Source organism: Acanthopagrus latus, chromosome 6 (assembly GCF_904848185.1).
Source record: "Acanthopagrus latus isolate v.2019 chromosome 6, fAcaLat1.1, whole genome shotgun sequence".
Taxonomy (NCBI): domain Eukaryota; kingdom Metazoa; phylum Chordata; class Actinopteri; order Spariformes; family Sparidae; genus Acanthopagrus; species Acanthopagrus latus.
In genome coordinates this window covers 8,848,025-8,873,402 of record NC_051044.1, presented here as the reverse complement: position 1 = coordinate 8,873,402, position 25,378 = coordinate 8,848,025, and the positions used below count along the sequence as shown (strand labels likewise).

The following is a 25,378-nucleotide window of genomic DNA, read 5'->3' as shown; positions in this document are numbered from 1 at the left end:
GAGGGCACAAACTCGCACGTTCTGTGATTGTATAGAATGTCATTAGTCATAATAAATATTTGAAGACCGAACATCTGATAGGATGTAACACCACTGTGTTTTATTTAAGTTATGGTTTGCTTTTCATGCATCTTAAACGTCTGCACTTGTCCATGTGGCGATAAATTCTTCTGTAATATGATTTTCACCCTTCATACCAGCAGCAGAGTTTCTTTCCTGCTCCAGTTTTTCTTTAATCCATATTTTAAATCTTTATCTAATTTAAATATACTGTATTAGTTGTGATTTTTTTTTTTTTACATCTTAATGGCTACTGTAGATATACAAAAAATATATTTAAAATGTTTTTGCAGAGTAATATTTAATCTACACAACAATTAATCTGATGATGGGTTAATTCTTGTCTCTCTTGCGCTTGCTCTAGACATCCGTGATCAGTCATGTGACCATTTATGATGTGCTGCTAAAGTTCATTCTTACAATTCAGTTCTGCAAGTTTGAGCAAAAACAGTGAGCCAAGAATATTTCCCCTAAACTGGCTTACTCCGAAAAGGTCCATTGTGTAGGATTTCGGGAGACCAATTGTCAAAAGTGGAATATAGTTTATCTTTTTGCTTTCTTAAGTGTATAACCACCTGAAATTAAGAATTATTGTGTTTAAGTTACTTTAGTAGTGCTGGTCGTATGTATTGATATATGTATGTTCTGAGAAAATGGTACACTTAGTCAATTTTAGATGGATTTTGCGAGTTGTTTCCAGCATTCTTCTTCCTTCCTTGTCTAAAACCCGTTGCCTACATTACCCACAATGCCACTTAACCTCTTGGCTGTCTCATGCTAATAGCTGCTAATACAGCCTCAAGCTGTTAGCCTTCAATAAGAAATGAGGAGTAGGCTGCAAAATTCTGGTAAACGTTCTTCTTTTCTAACGTCACACCAGATCCAAAGTCGACTCAAGTGACATCAGTTGAGGCAATTTCTTATGTTTCACACAGCTCTCTCTGGAGCCAGAATAGGCTTTATACAACTTATTTTCACATATGCGGTACTCCCCGAGACCTGTTAACTGACTTCGACCTTTAAAATAAGTGTAATTTCTCCTAGTCAGGTTCCACTTAGGCCCACTGATTTTAAGCCTTTGCAATCTGAACCTGTAATAAACTCTAGCCGAGACTGTCAGATATCAAGTGACACAGCAACAACCCCTTCATTTTTGGTTCCTCCTGAAAAAAAAGGTAAAAACAACAGCTACAAACGTCAGATCCTCTGTGACCCAGGTCTGGTGTATATACATGCAGCCCTGATACTAATAATTTACTTTGTGCAGAAGGCGAAGAGTCTTTGGTGATGAATATGTCTGTGTTTGCACTGTATTTCACTGAGTGTGCGATCCCGTGCGTGTGCGACGAGCAGGCAAAGTCTTCATTGCCGCCACGACTTCCGACTCAGCACACACACGCAGGCCACGTTGATGCGTATGAGCCTCCATGCCACCAAGTTCTTAAAGGAAGTCAGCGCCCGTACAAAAGTGTGTGAGTTGGTGCAGTAGGAGTTCCAGTGTCTTGCATCGATTCCCAAACAGCCAGAGCTGCCCGATCGGGCGCTGTGACACGTCGTCTCGAAGAAGTACTGCTTCTTGTTGACATTGTTGATGTTTACGTCCGGCAGCACCGTCACCTCGTTGCCTGAGATGTCTGTGGCTGTGGTCTTGTTGCCCACCCAGACGCTGATGCTCTCACACACTGAGTAAACTCCACGGTGCTGAGGCTGCCCAGCTCGCCTGTGCCTGCTTCTGCTGGCGCCCTGTGACCCTGCCGGCTCTGCATCGGGGGGCTGAGCGCTGAAGAGCACCCTGGGTGAGAGGTAGCGGCGTTTGGTGAAGAGTTTGGGGTCCACTGTGGGGACGGTGCTGGGGTTACTGCCTGGACACTGCTGCTGTGCTGCTCCTCCGATGGCCGCCACAGCCTGGGCACTGAAGAGGAGGAACAGGACCAGCATGGACGACCTCATGGGCACCACGACCTGAGGGGTGTGCACCAGCACAGAAAGAGCTGTGTTACTGCAGTTACACAAAGCATTATTGAGAGTGGGAATTTATCTACTACTGTGTTTCGCACAGAGCGCTTTAAAAGTTCTATTTGTAAGAAAAGTAGATATTTGAGTGTCATTACCAACTTGCCAAACTGATGCTTTGGGATTGTTGGAAGGGGTAAGCCGCTATTCTGCCATCAGTCGGGAAAGAGACTTGAAAATACATTTTTGTGGTTCCCAACCTGTTACCTGAAGGTGTACCCTAACATATCATTGAACTTAAACTGAGAACCCCTAAATGACATATTATATGGAAATTTCAAATAATATTCAATGTATAACAATACTACTACAGAGAAACAGATAAAGTCTACAATTAACCCCAAGAGTGAACAAAGTAACTTCAGGAGGTTTCTGTGAAATTAGTATTTTTGTTGAATTTAGAGTAAATAATAGAGTATTTCCTGCGAATATTGCATCAGAAATTAGATTTCTTGATATTTCTAGTAACATTATATACCATCCTCTTTCTTAATCATGCAATGTTTCAACAACCATACATATTTGATAATCTTCTTCTTCTCCCTGACACTTGGCTACAGTTCTAGTAGCTGTGTGGTTGTTTTAGCTGCATACTTTTCTAATTCAGGACAAGCCTGTTAAGTAGAAAGTGAAGGCCTGTGAATGTTTTTGTCCAGGTGTTTTATTGTACCCTTATCACATGAGATGTTTTATGAAGTTAAAGATAATCTAAACATCGAAAATAACAATTTTATTTACTTTGCTTTACAAAAATGAAATAAAATGCTGATAAGCTGAGAAAATTTAGGCGACAACCAGCTGGCCTTTAGAGGGATATTGTGTTTCAGGGCAGAGCTACCACAAAAACATGGATACCGTTGTTATACTTCTGATGCGGTCTAAAAAAACAGGTAGATGTATAAGTTTAAATGGAAAGTATATGAACACTGGATTAAAGCTCTAAATCCTCCAGTTTTACTTCATTCCAGTGAACCGTCAGAAGCTTTAATCCCGTCTGTGGATACTCCCAATTTTTCTTCCCCCAGTTTCAAGGTACAACATGTCGTTAAGCTGACAGGTGTGTGTAGCTGCTCCGCTTCAAAGCGTAAAACACACCTTGGCTATAAGTAAAGTTGATCCCCAGTGATCTTTGGCTTAGCAGTGAATGTTTTCTAGAAGTGCAGCGCAAATTAAATACTGTGTCTGACACGTTTGACAGGAGATTTAGAGGAATTTCTTGGTCAGCTTTCACTTGTGTCCCGACCACATGCGACCCACATGATCAGTCTGGTAATCACATGGTGAGAGGAAACGGGACACTGCCTGAGAGGCTCAACAGAGGGCAACAAAGCCCCTGGTTTTATATCAAACCATGTAAACAGGAAGCAGTTGAAATGTTTGTAGTTTATTGGAAAATAGGGAAATGATCCACCTAATAACATCCAACAAGAGAACAGGGAACTCTGTGTTGTGTGTTCGCCTCTCTAAGATCTTCTAAAGAAATATGTATATATAAACAGTATTCTCTCTTTTTTTGTTTCAGAGGTATACAACAGTGCAGCCAAAAATTTGTAAGAAACTCTAATATTCATTTAATATTAGGTTTCTAATGTTTTAAAGATGTGGTTTTAATTAACTGAAACAGGATTTTATGGATGGATGAGCTGAAGCTTTAATATCCATCTGATTTTGGAGAAGCTTTCGTTTTGATTCCACAGATATCAACAATGATCAGAGCTGAGCTCGGCTAAACTCACAATATAATCTTCACATCATATTCGCAGACATGAAAAGGAAATCCATGATTTGTCTGCCAGTGGGCAGGAAAAAAAAATGTTTTAACGCTCCAGAAACTGAGAGAGCTGAATTCCCTTTAGAAGAATATTACATTCATGAGTAGATCTTGTAATGTTTCTGTGCTCATAGGTGTCACATTACCTATAGGAATCTAAGAGGAAACTGTTGTGACATCCGTTCAGTTCGATATCTCGTTTCATCACAACATCTGTTGTTACCAGCCTGCATAAATTGACAGGCTGTGTGCTGTATTTAACACAGTAATCACAGGCGTGTTTACACCTGCGGTGGCTCTGCTAGCAGGCTCCATCAGGTAGCTTTATTATATGCTACGTTCGCCTCAGGGGTCAGTGAATGCCCGTGGATTACAATCGTTGGCACAACAAATCAAAAGAACAACCTCAGCCTGCTTGATTATGAGGTCTGCCAAGTCCAAACAGCGTCCCTCCTTCTCACGGCCGCCTCTCTGCTCTCTCTTCCTGTGCGTGGTGCAACATTTGGACGTGAACAAAATTACATTATGTGCCACTTAGGATTGCTTCAGGACACTCAGGAAGGTTGCTTTACGACATGAAAGAGTGGAAAAAAAGAGTAGGAGTAAAGTGTCTCCCCAGTGGCAACATCTCTTCGCTAAAGGAAGCAACAGGCTCTTAACTTTGAAAACAAAATCAATGATGAGAAAAATGCTAAAAACGATCTTCTCCATGGTCTCGTTGACAGTTATAAAGAAATTAACCCGTTAATTTCAGTTAGAAGAATTTTACTAAAACACATATATATCTGTTTCTATCCAGTCCAGTGAGGATCCTTAGTCATGTTCTTCTTCAGAGTTTTTGAGCAGAACAGCAGGCATAATCAATAACATAATTGATTGGGGAATTCCATTAAAGTCTTTAGATCCAGGTCTCTGATGTTAAGCTGCAGTCACACATGCGTAAATGCAGGCGAATAGTCTTTGCTATACGTTGGCTGCAGTTTAGCCAGTCAGACTTCACCAAAGTTGAACTCGACACAAAGCCAAGATGCGGATTTGCTTCGCCACCGGAATCGTATACAATGGCAGTGAACAAGGGGCCAGTGTTGACTTTTCGTACGTTTGACCGTGAACTTATACTGCTGACTTACTAAAAAGGGCTTACTGGGGCTTAAAGGTCTGTTAACAAGTGGGACAGACAAAACGAAATGGCTAGAATAAACTGTTGTTTTGTGGGTATGAGTCGAGGCCTGTATCCATCAAACAGCTTCAAGTGCATTTTTTCTTTTTACTTAAGGAGAAGATAAAAGTAAAGAACAAAAGCGACCAAATTCCTCTCAGCTTTAAATTGCTTTTAAATCTTAGAAAGCGCCAGGTCGTTCTGGAGTCGGTTCAGAGTCGATCCGAGATGACCGCAGCGCAGAAACAGATGTGGACACCTAATAAAAATACAAGTTAGCTGAACAAAGAGGTATACAATAAGGTCATTTTAAGATCATTTGCATTTGATTTGACATGTTTGATTTGTTTGACAGAATGTTAGACCACATTTCCTTTTGCTTTTCTTGGCTCTCATTAAATGTATGATGAGAGTCAACAATAGGAGTCAGGCACTTTCCATGCATCCAGTCTGTTGTTCGATCCATCTCTATTACTATAAGTCAAAATAATGAAAATATTAGATGGTTTTGTTTTGTTACATGTGTTAGTTGCTCCCCTGGAGGTATGAAAGATTTCACACGAAACTAGCCTTAAAAAACTAATTCACTCCTGTAAAACCTAAGCATGTTTTAAAGAATAAACAATAGGATTAGTTTTAATTTCTACAGTGTTTATTTGCTTATTTTAAACCTAAAGCTAAATAATGACTACTTTTTTAATGTGGCATTTTTACCACACAAGTCTTGTCTTTATTAAAACTAGTCTTGTTTACAGGACGCCATTACCTCATGAGTGAGCGCGGTCCAAATATGAGCCAAAAAACATCAACATCAAATCAAAGGCTTCAACTAACGAGTCATTTCAGTGTCCAATAATCTGCAGAATTCACGTTTAATCGATTAGTCTTCTATAAATGGTAAACAATTGTGAAAAATGCTCATCGCAATCTCTCAGAGCTAAAAGCGATGTGTTCAGATGACTTCTTCTGTCCAACCAGCGGTCCAAAACAGAAAGACTATTTTTTTACTTTCAGAAATGTCAAAGAAAAGCAGCAAATTCTAACTGAATAACGACTGACTTGATCAATCGATTATCAGAATAGGTGGCCACTCATTTTCTTTCAGTCGACTAATTGTTGCAGCTATTTTAATAGCTCCGTTTGTGACCCCACACTAGCTTTGATTGATTGGTCCTTATGCTACTGTGTCCATCCATCCATCCATCCATCCATCCATCCATCCATCCATCCATCCATCCATCCCTCCATACCTTTACAGTGTCTCCACGTGAACTGTAGCCCCTCGGTGGCTTCTAGACGACGTTGTTAGAGCTCAGTGTGTTCTGGGCTCCTGCCATCGGGCCCAGCTGTGGCCTCCATCCAGCACACACCTCTGCCCTCCTCCGCCTCCACTCTGTGGCCCTTGTTGAGAGACAAGCAGAGAAAAGCGTCTCGCCCGGCTCATAAATACAGTGTAAACACATTCTTCACGAGACTGATGGAAGAGAAAGTAAATACGCTATTCCCGCTCACCAGATCCTCACATACTGAACATACTGAAACACAGAAGCAGACCTGCATAATGTAGAATAGATTATAGCGGAAACATTTTATATTAACGTCGTAAACTCTGTCTGCATTCCTCAATATATGAGTTTTGACAAGTTTGTTGAGACTTAAACACTCCTGTACCTTAACAGACAGAATTATTGCAAGACATTAAAAAGCTGAATGATTATTTTGGAACAAGTAGAAACCAGATCGTTTAGGAATTTAGTATTTTACACATATCAGAGTAATTAGAAAGGTGTCAACACCATGTAACATTTTCCTTCCATCAGGATGTTCGCCGTCTGTTTCGTCTCTCTCTGTTAAATTATTCCATCAGGCTTGATTTCCTACATTCAGCGCACCATGATTCATTGTCTTTTGTGCAGTGATGAAACGCAGACACCATCCTAACCAGCTAATCCATCACGGTAAAACCAAGAGCCTTAATTCTGTTTTGTCACTTTGTTTCATCGTTATGTCGCCGCGCTCAAGCGTGCTTAAGTATCGGCAGACTACGTGTTCTGCTACACCTTACTTAGTGTCAATCACCTGACGCCCACAGACACAAAGTCTAAAAAGCTGTGAAAAAATACCCTGAAAACATCTCGCCTTACCAAAACTCTTTCATTATATATATTCTTAAATTCAGAATATCCTTGCAAGAGCTTTCAAGCCTGGCTGAGGATGCTAGAAACAGTCAGTAGGTTGTGGCACGCTTGCAAAATGAAAGGAATGTAAGATATACATAAACAGAAGCAAATGGGCTGTAAATCTAAATGACACCGCCGTATTCCCGGGAAGAATCCATGCTGGCACAGGAAGTGTTCTTGCTTTACGGGCACCTCGACAATGGTGGTCCGTGGCTGTCAGGGGTATGTAAACCTGTGACCTTTCGACTGCCTGTACAACAAACCAGCCACCCTGCTCTTGTGCTCTGTTGAGGTTCTCTGATCCCTCTCAGTCGCTGGTGTGAAAGGAGAAGCATACACCAGCTGTGTGTTTCAGGTTTAGCGTGTGCCACTGACATTTGTGGTTTACTACTAATAGTCCTTCAAAGGGATCACCCAGAAATCAAAAACAAACAACTGGATACCGGAATCCCTCACAAACACACCCCAGACAGGTCAGATCAGCAGATACACCACCTCTAATTTAGAGCTCAACACCGGAGTGACCAATGGACGTGTGCCCAAGCAATGGACAACGCCGAAATCATAGGCTGCATTATAAACGATGAGAGGTTATATCGAGAGGAAGTCTTGCAGAGTGGTTGGCAGAGAAAACAATCTACTGCTCAACGTCAGCCAAACCAAGTTGCTGATTGTTGCTTTTGGGAAAAAAAGGAGGCAAAGACACACAACCCTGTCTGCCTTGCTGAGACTCCTGACTCATTCTCAACTCAAATTTGAGTGGTGGTGATGTAAAATGACCATAAAATAAACCTTTAATAATTATCCATGTTGTTTTGGTGTGAGTTGCCAGGTTTTTCGAGATATCGGCATCAGTAACGTCTGTCATGTCTACAGTATAATGGAACTAGATGGTGATTCGCTTGTGATGCTCAAAGTATTTCAAAACCACAATAGCGATCGAAAGTTCATGAACCTTTTACTCAAGATAATCCACGTGATTGTTACATCTGTGTGTCTGCCTTGAAAATGTTCTATTGCTGAGTTTATACTTATCCATCTCCATTACACAAATGCTGGGGTCAGTCGGTTTGGTCTTTGTAGGGGCCAAGACCGATGACCGATAATTGGAACCAATTGATTTACAGTAAAAACACAAATCTTGGTGTCAAGTCAAGAATAATCAGTGATGCCACTACAATTCTGAGGTACTTCAATTCACTATATCCATTTTCTGCTTCCACTCCATGAAATATATTAGATAAGTTTAATTACTAGTTACTTTGCAGGTTCACATTATTCAGTGCTAAATAAGCGATTACTTTTGACGAGTAACCAAACAGATATTGTTGTAGGCGGGAGATGGCGTGAGACCACATCGTGCAGTGCATTTTAAATACATTTATTTTATCGGAAATCGGACACAGAACAATGAAATGGGGAAAAATGCTGCTAATGGGCCAGGTGATGATTGGTCTGCTCCTGTTAGAAGGTATATTTGTAGTAGTTATAGTTTTATGTGGTTTGAAGGGGAATGTCTACAACAGCCGATCCCTGGCGCACATATGATGGAAGGTGCTTAGGATTATTCCCCTCCGTGTCTTCTGAGTTCACCTAATGGCTTCCATGTAATAGCTGCTGTCTGCTCCCTTATCTAATAAGGTTTTGGGAATGATGTTTACCTTCTGTGCTGCTCAATCTTTGCTGTACTGATCTTAGTGAACGCTTGGAGAAATTGAGGAGATGAAAACTCAGACACCAAATGTTCACTAATTCCTGTGTCTACACATCATAATTTCAGTTTATGGAGGTAGCTGACTAGAATGGGGGAAAAATCATGTGTGTAACAGTTTTACTCATCAATCATTTTTTGTTGGTCTTAAATGCCCAAGATGTTCCTACAGGAAAATGCTCACAACAAAGTCTGTAGTCACCAGGCTTTGTTCACTTTGAGCACCACAAGCCGAGTCCCATGTAGTTCCATTATATTCAAGAGAGGTCATAACTGCAAAACTGCCTCTACCAAAAGCCTCCAGGCATACAGTACATGTGTGTCTAGGCAGATACAGTATATGTACAGTATTTATTTAGAAATAAATAATTTACTTGGTTTTTTTTGGTCTTTTTCTGGAGTATTCAACCATATCCCGTTATCAAATCTCTTACTATTGTTGACCTCTGAGGCCAGCAGCACTGTATGACATCTCCTCTAGGGGTGAAGATAAAAAAGTGCAGTCGATGAAATCATAACTGAGCTTGCATGTGAACCGATCCATCAATTTGACAACTGCAAACGTCCGCCCTGTGATGTGGCTTATAAGCCGGATAAAGTGCTAATAGAAAACAAATGTCTACGTTATCTTGAGGATCGGATTTTGGCTCTGGACACACAGCTGTAACAGGCGCTGAGTGGTTAAGATACACGCAGTCAGCAGTCTGTGGTGAGAAGAGTATGTTAATACTCATTTAAGCTACTAGGTGGGCTACAAATATGCTCATAACAGTGCTGTACAACATTAGGGTGCGCTGGAGCGTCTCACATCGCACTACTCATTGAGCCTTGAAGCAGATGGGCTACAGCAGCACACGACCACCTGATGACTGCATGGTGGGGAAATGCTGCTTGGTCAGAGAATGGTGATGGTGCAGCAGAGAACGAGGTGCTGGTCATCCATGTTGCAGCAGGAGGGTATGTGATGTAAGTTCTGGTTTAACTTCAGCTGCGCATCGCTTCCCAGTCCTAACCCATTAAAATAGAACTAAGATGATGTTGAACAGGATGTTTGCAGCACAACGTGCCAGTGACAACACTGCAGGACATTTATTGAATTAGCATGAGTGAGATCCTCATGGAGCATTTCCAAAACGCTGCTCGGGACAATTCAGGCTGTTCTTGGGTCACGCTCTCCCCTTTTACTGAAGGGCAAAGTTAAGAAATAGCCTCATAAATGGGAAATAAAGCTTTGTATTTTACCATTTCATGCAGCTAACACCACTATCTAGACACGAGACACCTTAAATCTATCAACTGCAGCTTCTGTTTGTCATGATATAGGCCTGATGTATTGTATTACATTGTTTATTTTTTATTTTATAGCAGGTTTTATTAAGGATGTACAATATAGATTGGGAAATGTACACTATTGGCTATGTATTGGGGAAATTATAGCACATAAATAGAGATCATGATAAAAAAAAACACATTCTGTTCATGGACTTAATGTTATGATCTGGACTTTGTGGCGGCCTGTTTGTGGTCTCTGTTTCAGAGGTTCTTGGTGAGGCTGGGTGTGGCTCTGTCAGTCCACACACCTGCAGCACATTGAGTATAATCAGCACCTGCACTTGTACCCAGAGTTTCCCTCTGCACACTGCCAGGTTATTGTCACCAGCTCCAGTGGTACTTGATTGCTCTCAGTGTCTGTTGAGTTTTTGTATTTAGAAAGCTCTTCCAGTGTGACCGGACCATATCCCCCCCCCCCCAATCCTCCTGCACCTCTGCCACAACTTCACAACCTCAGCTGCCTGAGCCAGCCTCCCGTGCAAACCGTGAGTCTCCACCTGCACCACCCAGGTCACCCTCGGCCGAGCTCGCTGTCTCATTCTGGCAGCAAAATCATTCTGGTGACCAATAAATTCACCTTTCAAGTCACTACCTGTTTTGGCTTTTGGGTCCACCTGTTCCTCACTACAACTACAATAATTTACAATCAGCCAATAAACACAGAGAAGCAGTAGGAGGAGGATCAGTTCAGACACGACACTTAATTTGATTGCTGATGTGTTGTAAAAGTATTTTTGCAAATTAAAAATAAATATTGTTATCAGTAGCTTGCATGCTATGTTACCCAGTAACTCCAAACCAATGCTGAATTGTATTTCTAAATGGGACGAATAAGACACACCTGTTTTTTATTGTGTTTTACCGCTTTTTACATCTGCAACTGACGTAAAATTGACCGGGCTTCGGTTAAACTATTATTATTATTGTTATTGTTATTGTTATTATTGTTATTGTTATTGTTGTTTGCTGCATAGCTTATGTGTCTGAGCCTGCTGCTGTGCGTCAGGTGAATCACACAGCAGCAGACATCTTAACCACAGGTGCTTTTAAATACCCCAATAAGCCACTATAAGCAAGTATTCACAACGGTGAAATCCTGGAAACTAAATGGAATGCAGCCATGATTGTTACATCTTTGTGTCTGCCTTGAAAATGTTCTTTTGCTTGGTTTATACTTCTCCATGTCCATTACACAGATGGTAGGGTTCAGTCGATATGGTCTTTTTAGGGGCCAAGACAGATGACCGATAATTGGAACCAATTACTTTACAGTAAAAATACAAATCTTTGTGTCAAGTTGAGACTAATCAGTGATGCGACTACAGTTTTGAGGTACTTCACTTCACTATATCCATTTTCTGCTACTTAATGCTTCCGCTCCATGAAATGTATTAGATAACTTTAGTTACTAGAGATTGCGTGAGAACACATTGTGATGACTTCAGACAGTGGGCGGCTGTTGCATCGAGCCAAAGCAGTACATTTTAAATACATTTACGTTATCGGAAATCGGACACAAAAACGAAATGGGGGGGGAAAAATGCTGATAATCTGCCAGGGTGATGATTGGTCTGCTTCTATTAGATGGTATATTTGTAGTAGTCATAGTTTTTATGTGGTTTGAAGGGGAATGTCTACAACAGCCGATCCCTGGCACACATATGGTGGAAGGTGCTTAGGATTATTCCCCTCTGTGTCTTCTGAGTCCACCTAATGGCTTCCATGTAATAGCTGCTGTCTGCTCCCTTATCTAATAAGGTTTTGGGGATGATGTTTGCCTTCTGTGCTGCTCAATCTTTGCTGTACTGATCCTAGTGAATGCTTGGAGAAATTGAGGAGATCAAAACTCAGACACCAAATGTTCACTACTTCCTGTGTCTGCACATCATAATTTCAGTTTATGGAGGTAGTTGACTAGAAAGTTGTGTTACAACTTTAATCATCAATAATTTTTTGTTGGTCTAAAATGCCAAAAATGTTCTGGCACTTGAGGGGAAATTGTATAGTCATTTTTTCTTCATTTTGTTGTTTTTAAAACCAAATGAATTTTGAAGTAACTGAGAAAATAATTGGCATATTAATCGATGATAAAAACATACATTAATTGCGGCCTTACTTTGTAATATTGTGGGGTATGTTCATCACCACACAATATATCCTGCTGAAGGATCGTTTGAGGCTCCTGTATTTGCAGGTTTAGAGTGAAGGCAGATGAAAGTGTTCTTCCCTGTCAGTGTGAATTAACCGAATCAGCAAGCCAGTCAGTTATGTGGTCTGTTAGTCCTGAATGGAGAGGCCACCCACAACAGCTGACCTACAACTCATTAGCTCTAATGGAGTCAGTTTAATGAGCCCCGTCTGGGATGACTGACAGGCAAACCGGGGTGGGACACAATCCAGTCTGCAGACCTGGAACAATCTACTCTCTGAAAAAAAAAAACATGGCAGTGGCTTCATTCATATGGTAAAAGTCACATAGCCCTTCCAGTAACCTGATCCATCAGGGCTGGCTCTCATTCAAAGAGGAAGGGAGGTGCAGGTGACTTTATCTGGAAGCCACCAGTGGGCTTTGAATGACATGCTGCTCATTACGTTGCTGTGGTCAGTGGTGCAAAACCTCCCCGCAGCTTGAAGCATAGTTTAGTGTTGAATTTAAGACCTGAAACTCAGGAGGTTCTTGGAGTAAAGGTGGAGATCTATATGAAATATCTAAATATTATGGCGTACACTGGTGTTGAAGTAACAAAAGTGTTCTTCAAGCTTTCTTTGTTTTCTTTCCTTCTTTCCAAGACTGCTATGCTGAGAAGTCTGGTCCTCAGTAACAAATTGTTCATCTCTCCTGGTGATGTGTTGCTGCAACAAATATGACAACTTTGAAGCACATTTTAGAAAATCAGTCATTTGTTCTCTAGCTTTAAGGTAAATTCATGTTCAAAGGGGAATATTGAATATTTTATAAACTGAACTTTAACGGAGATTATTACGTCTGTGACTTTGAATCTACCAAAAATAATCATCAACTGTTACGTAATTTGTTTCACCTGCACAATTTACGGCTACTCATTTCTTTAGCAGAAACACACAAACATGCTGAACACAATCTCATCTCTGAGAATACATGTGACTGATGACGTATAGTAGGTTGTTTGTGTGGACAAAATACCATTCATTTTCACATGGCTGATGGTAGCTTGTTAGCGATCATCTGAATTGAGCAATTTAAGGTTATAAACTCTAAGAGGAAGTGCTAAAAGTCGTTAAAAACAATATTTTTCTCCTGTGTGATTTAATTGTCAGACTGTCACCATACTGCTGCTAGCCACTATACTTAGTTTGTTGTTACTGTGAGCGCATTATTTTGAGCCTCTGCTGTTTTTTAGCGTACGTCGTTTCTTGAGCCACTCACATCTTAATTGACGGATGAGAATCCATCAATTAAACATGCACGCATCTCTGCTGCGGTGGATCCCATAGAAACGCAAGGGCAGACAGGAAGACGCAGGATTATAGTGTATAAAGATCTCTAAGTACAGTACCTTGAATAGTGTTTTCAGTCAAAGGTAATTGGGGCATAATTTTGTTGCTATGGTATCTGTACAGTATATCCCCTCCTGAGGCCATTTTCTTTACAAGTCAGAAAGAGAAGGTTGGTACACAGGAAGAAGTAGGGTTGAATTAAAATGTAAAGAGATTAGCACTGGCAATAGAAAGTTGCGTATTCTGCTTCACTACTAAACAGAGGAAAGGTTTAATATGTTCTGTGAGTACTGTTCCTGAATAATGAGAAAGCATCCTGACTGAGCTCCAGCACAAAAAGGTGAAAAATAGTTCAATTTTTTTGTTCTCTCATTGATGCTCCCACTGGCCCACTGGAAAAAAACCATAGTTTTCTGCCTGAGAACAGATCTTGCATCAGGCTGTCAGTCCTCTTGTGTATTCAATTTGCAGCCTGTTTGACAAAAAGATCCGTGCACACCCACACACAGCCCTGCAGCAACAGCAGCAGGTGATAATCTGGCAATGGGCTAAAGACAGTAAGGCACAACAATGAATTTGTGTTAAAGGTAAACCGGCAGGGAGATCTGTCTGCGCTGACGCACAGCTGTTTGTGTCAAGTGAAATTTGTAATAGTGCCATTTTATCCATTAAATACTGGGAAACTTGAGCGGAGGAAGAGAGAACTGCATCACCGGGGGAATTTCTCTAATCAGGATGAGGTTAACTTCCTTCTGGAAACATCCAGCAAGTATTATCTTCTCCTTGACATTTAAGATTTTGGCAGTTTTTGAACAAAGCAAAGAAACATCCCCTTCACTCAAGAGGTTCAGCTAACGTGGAGTTATGCAAGTTGGGATGTTGCCCAGTGTTTATTTTTTCAATGAATGAAGAACTGACTACTAGTTGGAAAGCGGCACATTGCCTCATTTTTAAAGGTAGGGAAGGCTATTCTGGAGAGGGATGACTGAGTCTCATCCCCAGGTCATCAGTATAAGATCAGTATTTCGGACCCGAAGCTTTGGTATTTGACAGACTGAAAGATTCAACAATAAACTCTTCTTTTAGAGTCGCCTACACTACTGCTTCAACTATCATGGATACAATCAAAAAACACAGTAACAGGCAAGGTGGCTACTAAGCCAGTAACCACAGTTCAATTCTGCATTGCAACATTTCTAAGTTCTGGATATTTTTAAAGAGAAGTTGGGACATTTCCAGTCAGGTTTGTGGCGCTTAATACAAAAATAAGATATTTTCTTAACTATAACTAAATGGTTTCTGTACCTAAAACATAACAAGATCATAGGCACAGCAAATCACAACATGAAATGGAAAGAATTAAGACTAAAGGAACAAACCTAAAGACATGCAAAGTTTAAACAGTGGTTTGCAAAAATGTGCATTGCCAACACTGACGTTCAAGGACTCGCATGCAACAAATTTAAGTTACATTTAAGGTTTTGAGCCTCTGCATATACCTGCCTCAGCTTGTCCATAAGTTGCAGGGAAGTGAAATGTCTTATTTTGTCTTTTGGCAATGAGTCAAAGGAAACATTTTAAGAAAGGATAATAGCATGCAATTCACACACGTAATTTTCCCATTTTTGTCCTGACTGCTGTCCTGTTGTATCTAGTTGAGGCAATTTTCCGTTTTGCTGTTATCAGACAACTATGTGGGAAAACGGTCTCCAACAGAATATGACCTTTAGTTGAGAAATGGGGCCTCTGCTGGCAGTCGGTTGTGATTTAAGGCAGATGTGTGAAAGTCTGCCTGGCGCTGGGACCCGAAGACCACATCAGGTCCAAGCTGGAACCGAACTGAGTCAGACCGAAGAGCAGATTAGGGAGGGCCAGTCAGTCAACAAAGGCTCGAAGGCTGGAATCTGATTTTCTCATCCAAGGCTTTTAGTGATGGAACGGAGGGAAACTTCAGGCTTATCACTTTGATTGCAACATCTGGATGACAATAGCTGCCCATTGTTTTCACACAGTCTGCAGAGAATATAACACATCTTTGTGATGTTGTATTTACAAGCATTAAAGGGTTCCCAAAAGAGGGTTTAGAACATGCTTCCTGTTGACCACACGCATTATTTTGATTCTTTGTATTGCCAAAACCCAACGACATGAAATTCAATCACTGTGAACCAACCACATGAGAATGGGCAACTGGCAGATTTAACAAGGGCAGTTTCATTACTCACTGATGGCTGTGTTTGGTCTCGCTGCGCTGAGGAAACACAGCTGACCCCAGTCTCTATACACAATGTAACTAAACACAACAGGCTCGGCGGAGAAACTGGCTCCACAAGACTACTCCAAATTAGTTAGATAAACCTTCACAACAATGACTCAAGGGGTCAACGAATTTGGCGCTCAGCAATACGGCGGAAGTTTAAGTTTGTGCTGTTTGCGATTGAACCTTGGCAGACCTCTTGTCTCCTGAGATGAACTATTCATCATTCAAGTCTTTTTGTGAATTAGCTTTGGCCCAGTTAAAGTTCCAATGACATCAAAATGTTTTTTTTTTCTCTTTTAATCTCATATGTCGTACGCTGATTGTCAGCTTAATGACAAAAGTCATTTTTTATTAATCATTTTAACGGTATTTCAGAGTTTGTCATTTCTTGGAAACCGTGTTGGGGCGGGGGATTGGGGGGACCTCCCGCACACTGTCCACTTCACTTGCAATTAAGTTTAATGACAACAAGGTTTCAGTACTTAAACCCTCATTAGGTTTTCTCAAGATGTTTTTGCAGATGTTGAGTGGCTCTTACTAGGGTTAGGCTGATTTTAACATTTTCAAAACAGTTAGACTATAAGGCCGTAGACCAGACCAGTAATACCTACTTCCACCTCTAGATGCCCCACATGACAGTCATCTAGACAATACAGTCCATCAGGGCAACTGCAGCACATAATTCAACCTAAATTTGATATAGTTTAACATCAAAATGATAAATTCAATAACATTTCAGCTGAGTGAAACTGGAGTAAAGATGGTGGCAGTGTCTTTTCAAATAGCCAATGTCAACGTCTCTGCCACCATCTTTTTTCTGGTTTCACTCAGCTGAAACCTTTTCATTTTTTAAATTTTGATGTTAAACGATTTGAGTTGATTTTTTGTGAGAAATGAAAACTTGACATGTTGCAGTTGCCCTGATGAACTTACAGTTCCGCTACGCTCTGATTCATGGTTTCTCATTATGTTCGTCTTGGGAGTCTTGTGCGGCATCTAGTGGTGAAACACTGAAAATGTTTAAATCAACCTCACCCTAGTAAAAGCCAGTCGACATCTGCAACAAGTACCTCCTTAGCTTCCTGCTAGCCACTTCATGGAGACTTTCAGAGCTGAACTAAAACAATCTCTGTGACCCGGAGCTATATTGAATTCTCCTGCTGATAATGACTGTGACCCAACTGTTTTTTGTTCTCAGGATTACAGCCAATTCAATTACTGGAAGACATCATGACGGCCGATGCCAGATCAGATATGTCTTTCACTGCTTGGACAGAGTAGGTGCTTTGATTTCTCCCTTTACTGAGGGGAAATTATTTGGCCATTCTCCCAAGTCCACACTTGGCTGATGTTAACTCTATTACTGTTATATTTAAAAAAAAAATCACGCAGATCCTTTTTAAAATTAAAGTGCCAGACGCGTCTTTTACATTTCAGGAATTCTGCTGCTTCTTTGCTTTTATCGCTTGCTTGTGTCTCTCAGTGGTGTTACTGACCAGCGCCAGTTTAAACAGTTTCAGATAACATGTTTGTTTCTAGTGGCTCTGTTAGTCTGAAAACATAATCCAGAGTTTATACTTGGTATTAGAACAATGCAGCAGTCCGTGTGTAGTAAGATATTGCTTTGTGGTCTGTTCTGTTTGTGGTGACTTTTGTGTTTCGCCGAAACATCCTAAATGCTCCTGTTTTCATTTTTCATTAAAAGAAAAACAGGATGCAGAGGGGCCAAAGAAGTCTACAGTGAGTTTATTTTATAGAAAGAAGTACACATTTGCAGAAACCACAATTGCAATACCACGGTTTCGCTTTGGACTTTGTCGAATGCCAACCCATCTCCGCCAAAACTAATTAAGTTCTTTGTGCAGCAGCATCTAGTACGAGACAGTCTGAAGTATTGTTTTGCCACCTTGTGGTAAAATGCTTCCATTTCCTTTTCTGGCTTTTGTTTCCATCTTTGCTTTGACATTTTGTGGCAAACTCTTTCTAAATCGATGTTTACACTCTCTCTTTCACTGATCATGTGAGATATATATATGCACTTTATATGATAATTCAAACAGCATCTCACATGCCCCAACACCTTTCGAGGGCGCTTTTACTGCAGTCATTGTTTCCTTCTCTGCAATTTTCTGCATCCTTATATTATGGTTCCACTTTCTCCAAATAAAATCACCCCTGCTGTTATGAAGGGTAAATAAAGCGGCACCACAGAAGCGGAGGTGTGCATGTAAAAATGCATACGTGGTGCCGTGCTCGACGTCGTCTGCTTCGAGCAAATTAGACTGTTTGTATTGTGTCATTTAGCGGTTGTCTGGGCGTCTTTAGTGGTTCAAATCAAAAGGAAGAATTCTTTACACAATTAGTCTCCAAATTACAAGTTTGAAAAGGTGGAGTCAGAGTATGAATTCGGCTATCGGACAAGCCCATTGATGTGCCTTCAGCAGTGGAAACAATCACAGTCAGTACAAGTGTGGGTTGAAGCACTGAAATAAAAAGTACATTATACTTTTAGATTTTGATAGATACACTGCAGCATGGCTCTAGGTTGCAACTGTTTTGGTGACACATATGCCCAAAAATCTGTCAGGTGTGAGAGAACCTGATATACAGCAGGACATGTATAATAAAAATGTGCTTTTAAAATGAAGAAGTCATTTTATTTTAGGTTAGGTGCACCAGCACAAGCAGTGTAAAAACCAGTGTGGAGCCCTGCGTCAGTCATTTACATTCTGAAAGTCTCTCTCCTCAAAATGGAACGAACGTAGCGTTGACTGCGTCTGAGGGAGCACGGGCTACAGAGAGCGGTTGAGTTGTAGCTGGCGTGCTGGATGAGGAGCGTGAGTCACAGTTCGCTGTGTGTGTGGCCTCATTGTAACTTGCACTCTCAGATGATGAGGTACTCCTGCTTGCAGGGGCACTTCAGTGGAGAGAGGCAATACAGCTCAATTACAGGCAGAAGCTTGTTGTATCCCTGCCGCTTATCCCCATAGATGTTCACTTTTTATGCTGTTTCTATGTGCTATTTTAATCCGCTCTCTTCGGGTATAAAAATTCTGAACATGCGCCATTGGCTCAGATCTAGTGTGATGTCAGAGGGAAGTGCTCCTCTTGAGTTATTAAGAGGGATATCACCGTCTATCAGTACGCAGGAGCAGGTTTCAACAGTAGCCTGTGTTGCTCTCTCCATGTTGTGTAAGTGGGTACCATGTTCTTTGAACTGCGCCCGAGGCTGCGAGAGATGATGGGGCATGTCTGCAGAGGGAGAGATGCTGATGCAATTATATATGAAGGGTGGCTAATCAGGTTTGGAACGGAATAATAGAAGCTTCTGTAATTGTAGGCAATTATGGTCCTGCTTTTTTTGTTGTTGGACAGGAGAAGAGAGAAATTATCAAAATATTCATCTGGTGTATTTTGACACAAACACACATGGTTGGAAATAGTCATCTTTTGAAGCGATACATTTGAAAACTTCCTACAGTGACTGGTTAGATGCCTCTTCTGTGTCTGTAAATGATATTACTCACTCTACTTTACATAATTACACATGCCACTCTACCTCTCAGCTGTTCACTTACAGGAAAAAGGGTGTGTTAGCGTTTAATTATATTTATTGGCTAATGTGTAACCCTGTGAATTATGGTCATTGAAAATTGTTATAACAAAACTGTAATTGTACATCACTGAGACAGACGCCTTACTGTTTTCTGATTTGCTCCCTTTTCCCATGCGTTCATGTCAGCCAGAAGCCCCCCTTCTTTTGTGCCATAAATCAAGTTACAGTTATGGTACGCATTTTCTCAGATACACACTTCTTGGAATCTTGGAGACGGGCTTTTTACAAAAGTCATAGAAATATAGGAACAATTACAGGGATTCAGGAGCCATGGTGGTCAACAATAAGGACTGTTTCTACCAGGTTTAGCTGCCAAAATTTAACTAAATTGAAATGTAAACTTTGAACTCAATTGAATTCGGTATGTCCAGTGGGATTCTGGCATTAACGGGAGGAAAAGTTGTGTAACTACAATTGACACGGCACAAAATGCCAGCATGAAATTCATGTGCTAGCTTGGCTAGACTCGGATTGACTCGTCAGTGTCGCTGGGTGCATGTCCTTACAGCAGGGTTGACCACTGAGTCCATGCCTGTCTTGAGGCAGTGACGTTTAGCACTGTTTACTGTTGCACTCTGCAACAGTTCTTGTTAGCCAGCAGCTCCATCATGGACTTTCAGGCTGTTATGATTTCGCTTGGCATCTACAACTTATTGCTTGTAAAAAAACAAAAAAACAAAAAACAGGAAGATTAAATGAATCGAGGAGGAAGAGGAAGCTACCATTTGTTCACTAATAATGACAAAGCCCACCTGACGTCACACAACCAAATTGGATGTGGTTTGGAGAGCTTCAGCCTGACTCCGAGGAGGTCTGTCTTGGGCGTGACTCTGCACCACTTTATTGCACATTTACTATTTTAAAAAAGCTTTTACTGTGAACCTGCTGAGCAAGTGCTGACTATGGCCACCAGGTTAGGAATGTGAGAACACATGCACATTTATGAGGTACAAGATTAAGATTAAACAACTCTCAACCCAGAATAGCATGTGCACGTTTATCAGGTCAGCTCTCTGCAGCGACACCGATCATCTCATCTTGTGTTCAGCTAGTTCAGAAAAAAGGTGTAAATGACTGTCAAATGCAGACGGATGTTTCTCTGCATGAACAGGTTTGTTTTTATGCATGCAGAAGCCTTCACACCCTGGTTCTACTCAGATGGACCATGCGGCATCTGTAACCTGTCTGAGAGTCTCTGGCAGACCTTGTTCATCCACCTGTGGAACAGATTGTGCAGCAGTGAGGAATGCTGGTACGTAGCAAAGCTCCACTGATGTACATTGCTGCTCCTCTGCATACCAGGAGAGATGGAAAAAGACAAAATAAAGGACAGGGAACAAAAAAATGCTAAACCCCACATTTTTGTAATCTTCCATCTCAACACCTTTCAGATGGCGTCCAACACTGAAAACATCACACGCTGTTCTTCAAAATGTGAAAAATGTTCAGATGCACAGAGGTTGGAAAAATGTGGAGTTGCCACAACATGTGGTCTTATATTCTGTTAGTTAGCTGCCAGACATACAAGTCTACAGAAAACATTTGTAGACAACATAGAAAACTGTACTCAAATGCACATGTACAGTTTATAATGCATATTTTCAAGAATCATAAGGATGCGTAAATTCACCAAGCTTCTGTTTGCTATTATAGCCATGCACAGTTCAGTGTAGATATTGATTATTGTTGCAGGGGAGCACATTTATTACTTCCGGATTCAGGAAAAGAAGGTTTGGAGTAGGGCTGGAAGTTGATCAGTGAATTAGGTGATTGACATTCACTCATGAAATGATTTCTAGTTTTTGTCTAGTTCCAGCTTGCAAAATGTGATGCGCAAATTTTCTATATTTAATATCTTCATTAATGAAAAATCTCTGAACTGTTGGTTGGAATTGGAACACGTATCAGGGCTCTGACAACCTGCGATTTAACATTTTTACTGAACAACTGTCAACTTTATTTAAAGAGACTCCATGAAATGTCTACTTTATGCTTCAATAGTCCTGTTAGTTGAGGACAAGTCACAAGAGAAACCAACTAAGCAGATTAGTTTAGGAGGCTCAGACATGTTTCATTACTGTGTTCAGGTAATCAAAAACGTGTCATTGTCCAACCCAGGAGCCAGAATAAATGTACGTTTCTGCAAACCAAGGATCTGTTGGCACAGATTGAATTATGAGGCACAGAAATCAATTGGTTAGGGTTGGGAAAAGTTCATGTTCTGTGCTTGAAATACTAGCTTTGTCACCGCAAACACAGCTGGAGATGTTCCAACTTTCTATCAAAAATATACTTTTGCTGTCGCAAGCACATCTGGAAATTGTTAGGTTGCCTTAAAAATATCCAGTGGTTTCACACTTACAACTGCAGTCAATGGCTTGGCAGTGTTCTCGCCTGCAGCTCCACCACCATCCCTCCACCTCCTGATATGACAGTCAGGTGACAAACATGTATGTAATTGTGCTAGGACACGCATTTTTTTCTTTTTAAATGTCAATATGGTATACAGGCCTAAGACATGTAGAAATGGGAATGTGTGAGTGGTTTGCAGAAACATTAAACATTGCATGTTATAGACAGAGACGTGCATGTAGACACGTGTCTTTTTAGGAAGATGTGATGCATAAAACAAACTTGTACTAACATTTAGAGCATATTTAGATTAGAAAATTTAAATTCACATTCTTGGCATGTTTCTGATTTGGTGTCACATAATTTGGCTTTTCTTTATTGATCTAACGCGATTGTGTCTATTGAGTCCATATGAATCGCACACTGTTGTGCAATTCGCAAGTTTTGAAGCCAAGTGATTTTTGGAGTTAAGAAGTCACAAAGCAGCCTGTGGAGAGTTGTAGGAGTTTTTATGTGCATTTTCTTCTTCCTTGGTTTAAATGCAGAGAATGCAATCATTTACCATTTAAAACAAAAAAGAAAACAAAGGAGTTGTGTAGCAGCTTCTTTTTTTCAGTTTCCAAGTTTAACCACAACTGCCAAGCAAACTATGTGGTTGAGCTCCCTTTGAAGGCAGCGATGAGCATCAGTCGTACAGAGCTGGATACCACTACTGCAAAAGCCTGGATGTCAAACTCAGACTTCTCAGAGCAGAAAGTAAAACTTGCTCCACGTGAAACAGCTAGTGGAGTGCTTTTTGCTGCAGCCTAGTAACACATTTCCTGTAAACAGGCAGCTGGGGAGGGACTTGTTGCAGATATTGACTGGTGTTTACAGAAGCCAGTAGCTTCACACTCCCCCTTGCCATCGGGCGCTAACCATCCTCAGCCGACTGTGCCAACTGGCAGCTCCGAGTGAACATGGCTCGACTGGGATGGAACAATGCCGCCTCTGAGAAGACAGAGACCAGTTAGACGACAGGAGATATAGAACGGAGGGTTTTTCCTACCAAGTTGGGCTCCTGGCAATCTGGGACTGAGTCAGCAAATGGGATTACTAGATTGGCTGCACGGCTAACTGAGCAACAACTTCACAGTAGCTACATTAAGCATCAGTTATCACGCTTACTTTATTATCAAAACTACCAGAAACCTTTCCATCAGGAAATTCCATAAATTACCTCGGTACTGTAACTGGTCTCCATCGTCCTTCTTGAGTTTGTGTGGGGCCCCAGTCTGCTGGTTAGCAGTTATTTGCCTTAATTGTTGGTAAATTAAATGCTTCCTGTCCAGAGTTGATACACAGCCGGAAGACATCAGAGGGAAAACCATAAAATACTTTCTCTGTTTCCAGTTTAACTGAAATCAGGGAAGAAGCTATGTGTTTATGCAAAGTTATACAGTTGTTTGTTTTCATAGAGGTAACATATTTGTGTTTTTTGTACAGTAATCTGTACAGTCTATTAGATGAATAGTCTCTGCCCCCGAGTGCAAGATGAGTCATCAACATCTTTTATCGTTTTATAGGAAATCACAAGCTCTGCAGTACCATACCAGGAGTACCTACAAATGACTTTATTCCTCCCATTGTTGGGCCTGATACTATAACTTTAAATGAAGCTGCCATTTATGAAGATGAAACTTTTTACAGGATTAAAGACCGACCACAGATCCCATCAGTGATCCACTGGGGGGGAAGAAAACTGAGATCTGCTTTTGCTACTACCTCGACTTTTACAAAAGTATCATAGTTAAAGCACGGAGGCCAACATCCTACCGTCAGCCCGACCCCCTCTGATTTCATCACTCCGACTTCATCACTCTCTTTGTCATTGTAAACTGACTACTGCCTCTTTTGTTTGAGCACAGAGAAGCCTTCCTATTGATAGTTTATTTTTCATGACAGTGGGAAACAGCCATATGGTTTAGTTTATAAATGAGTCTGTACGGTGTCGATCAAACGCCTACCCACTATGCTGGCTGTAAACTATACATACATGGAAACTATTAAACACTCACCCTCGGCACAACATCTAGAAGTTCAAGTGATTTATTTAAAAACATGAAAGGAAGGCAAATAAGCAAATGTGTCCAAAATAAATTGTATGTATATTTAAAGAGATCTGATTGCTGCTCCAGAATGACAACTATAAAATGCCTTTTTATCAAAATGGCACAGCAAGTCTTCTCGAGTATAATCACCTGCTATTATGTCAAGAATGCAATAATTTGTTTTAACTCTGTGGCAAACATAATTTGAGAAAACTGCCCTGCAGCTCACTCCTGGTTTCCAATGCAACGTGCCCTCCAAATACAAGAAGGAAAAAAAAAAAAACTCTGCAGGAATGCTTTGAGAATATCACCTAGCCCCAAGCACACGAGTGCAGGTCTGATCGGTGCTATTGTAACCTGATGAGCCCGGGGCTAAGCTTCAGCAGTTTCTGAGGGGATGGAGGAGATGATCAGTTCCCTGCAGGGTCTGATCTTCAACCCTAAACCAACATTAGCTGTCTTTTAATAACAGTCTCAGTGGTTAACTATCATAAAAACATAGAGACAGAGACTATAAATAAGTCCTGCATGTGAAAGTTAAACTTGTTCTAGACTTTTTATTCATCACTTGGTTAACAGAGGTTTGTATCTCTACATATAAAACTATTAAATACTCTTAAAATATCCCCTTCCTTTGTCTCTAAATGTATTTGAATGTGATGCAAAACATGCTCAGAAACAACTGCAAACAACAACAAAGTAATTCAGACAATAGTAAATAGGTTTCTGTGGATTCATGCAGAGAAGATGAAGTTAAAACAGTCCTCTACCTCTGCCAGAGCTCTCTCTTCTCTCCAGTGACGCGAGGCTCTCGAGGCTCACTGAAATATATTCCAGTTTGTGTCCAGTTCCACGAGATGCCAGGGAGGAAGAGGAGCGCGTTCTTTTGTCAAATATCCCAAACAGTCCTTTCTGAGTACTTGCACTTGTTTGAAAACTGTTCTGAAAGTAAGTGAGAAGCGTCCCACAGGCTGCAGGCTCCGTCTGACTGAGGAGCGCCGCAGGTCCTAGTGCCTGTCTGTCTGCAACCAGCAAGGGTTGATCATCCACTCATGGTGTATCATGTTCAGAGACACCAAAACCACTACTACTGCTGTTACGGTTACTACTTTGGATCGACTAGAATAAAAATTAACATGAATATTATTCCAAAGACGTTAATTTTTTTGTGTACTAAAGGTGTTTTTTTAATTTTCTTTATTTCTCTCTCAGACTTGAACTTTATCCACTCATTTTAACTCCCTTTTGAACTATTTTCACATGCTAGCAGTGACGCTCAGTGCTGGTCAAAGATCTGTTTTGTCAGTTTGTCCACAACTTTGGTCCAGACTGAAAATCTAATAAGCTAAAAGAATTT

The 25,378-nt window shown here is 40.9% G+C and overlaps 2 protein-coding genes across 13 annotated transcripts in view; one reads left to right on the top strand and one right to left on the bottom strand.

Annotated features, from left to right (window-relative positions):
* The window catches only part of LOC119021502 (potassium voltage-gated channel subfamily A member 2), a 78,291-nt gene that overhangs the window by 1,835 nt on the left and 51,078 nt on the right, over positions 1-25,378 (top strand). For 2 of the 12 annotated variants that reach the window (XR_005075616.1, XM_037101829.1), the window contains exon 1: positions 10,561-10,711. The exons of 8 other annotated variants lie outside the window; for them this stretch is intronic. The gene's annotated coding sequence lies outside the window, so the exon portion shown is untranslated. Of the gene's footprint in view, positions 1-1,723; positions 1,856-10,560; positions 10,712-17,161; positions 17,343-25,378 lie in introns of those variants that run through there. 2 more of the 12 variants (XR_005075618.1, XR_005075617.1) reach the window with 2 other exon arrangements.
* On the bottom strand, positions 6-24,999 carry ngfb (nerve growth factor b (beta polypeptide)). Its single transcript, XM_037101831.1, has 3 exons — positions 24,792-24,999; positions 6,254-6,404; positions 6-2,022 (listed from the first exon to the last, which is right to left on the bottom strand). The coding sequence occupies exon 3, from the start codon at positions 2,008-2,010 to the stop codon at positions 1,423-1,425; it is 588 nt and encodes a 195-aa protein (XP_036957726.1). The 5' UTR covers positions 2,011-2,022; positions 6,254-6,404; positions 24,792-24,999; the 3' UTR covers positions 6-1,422.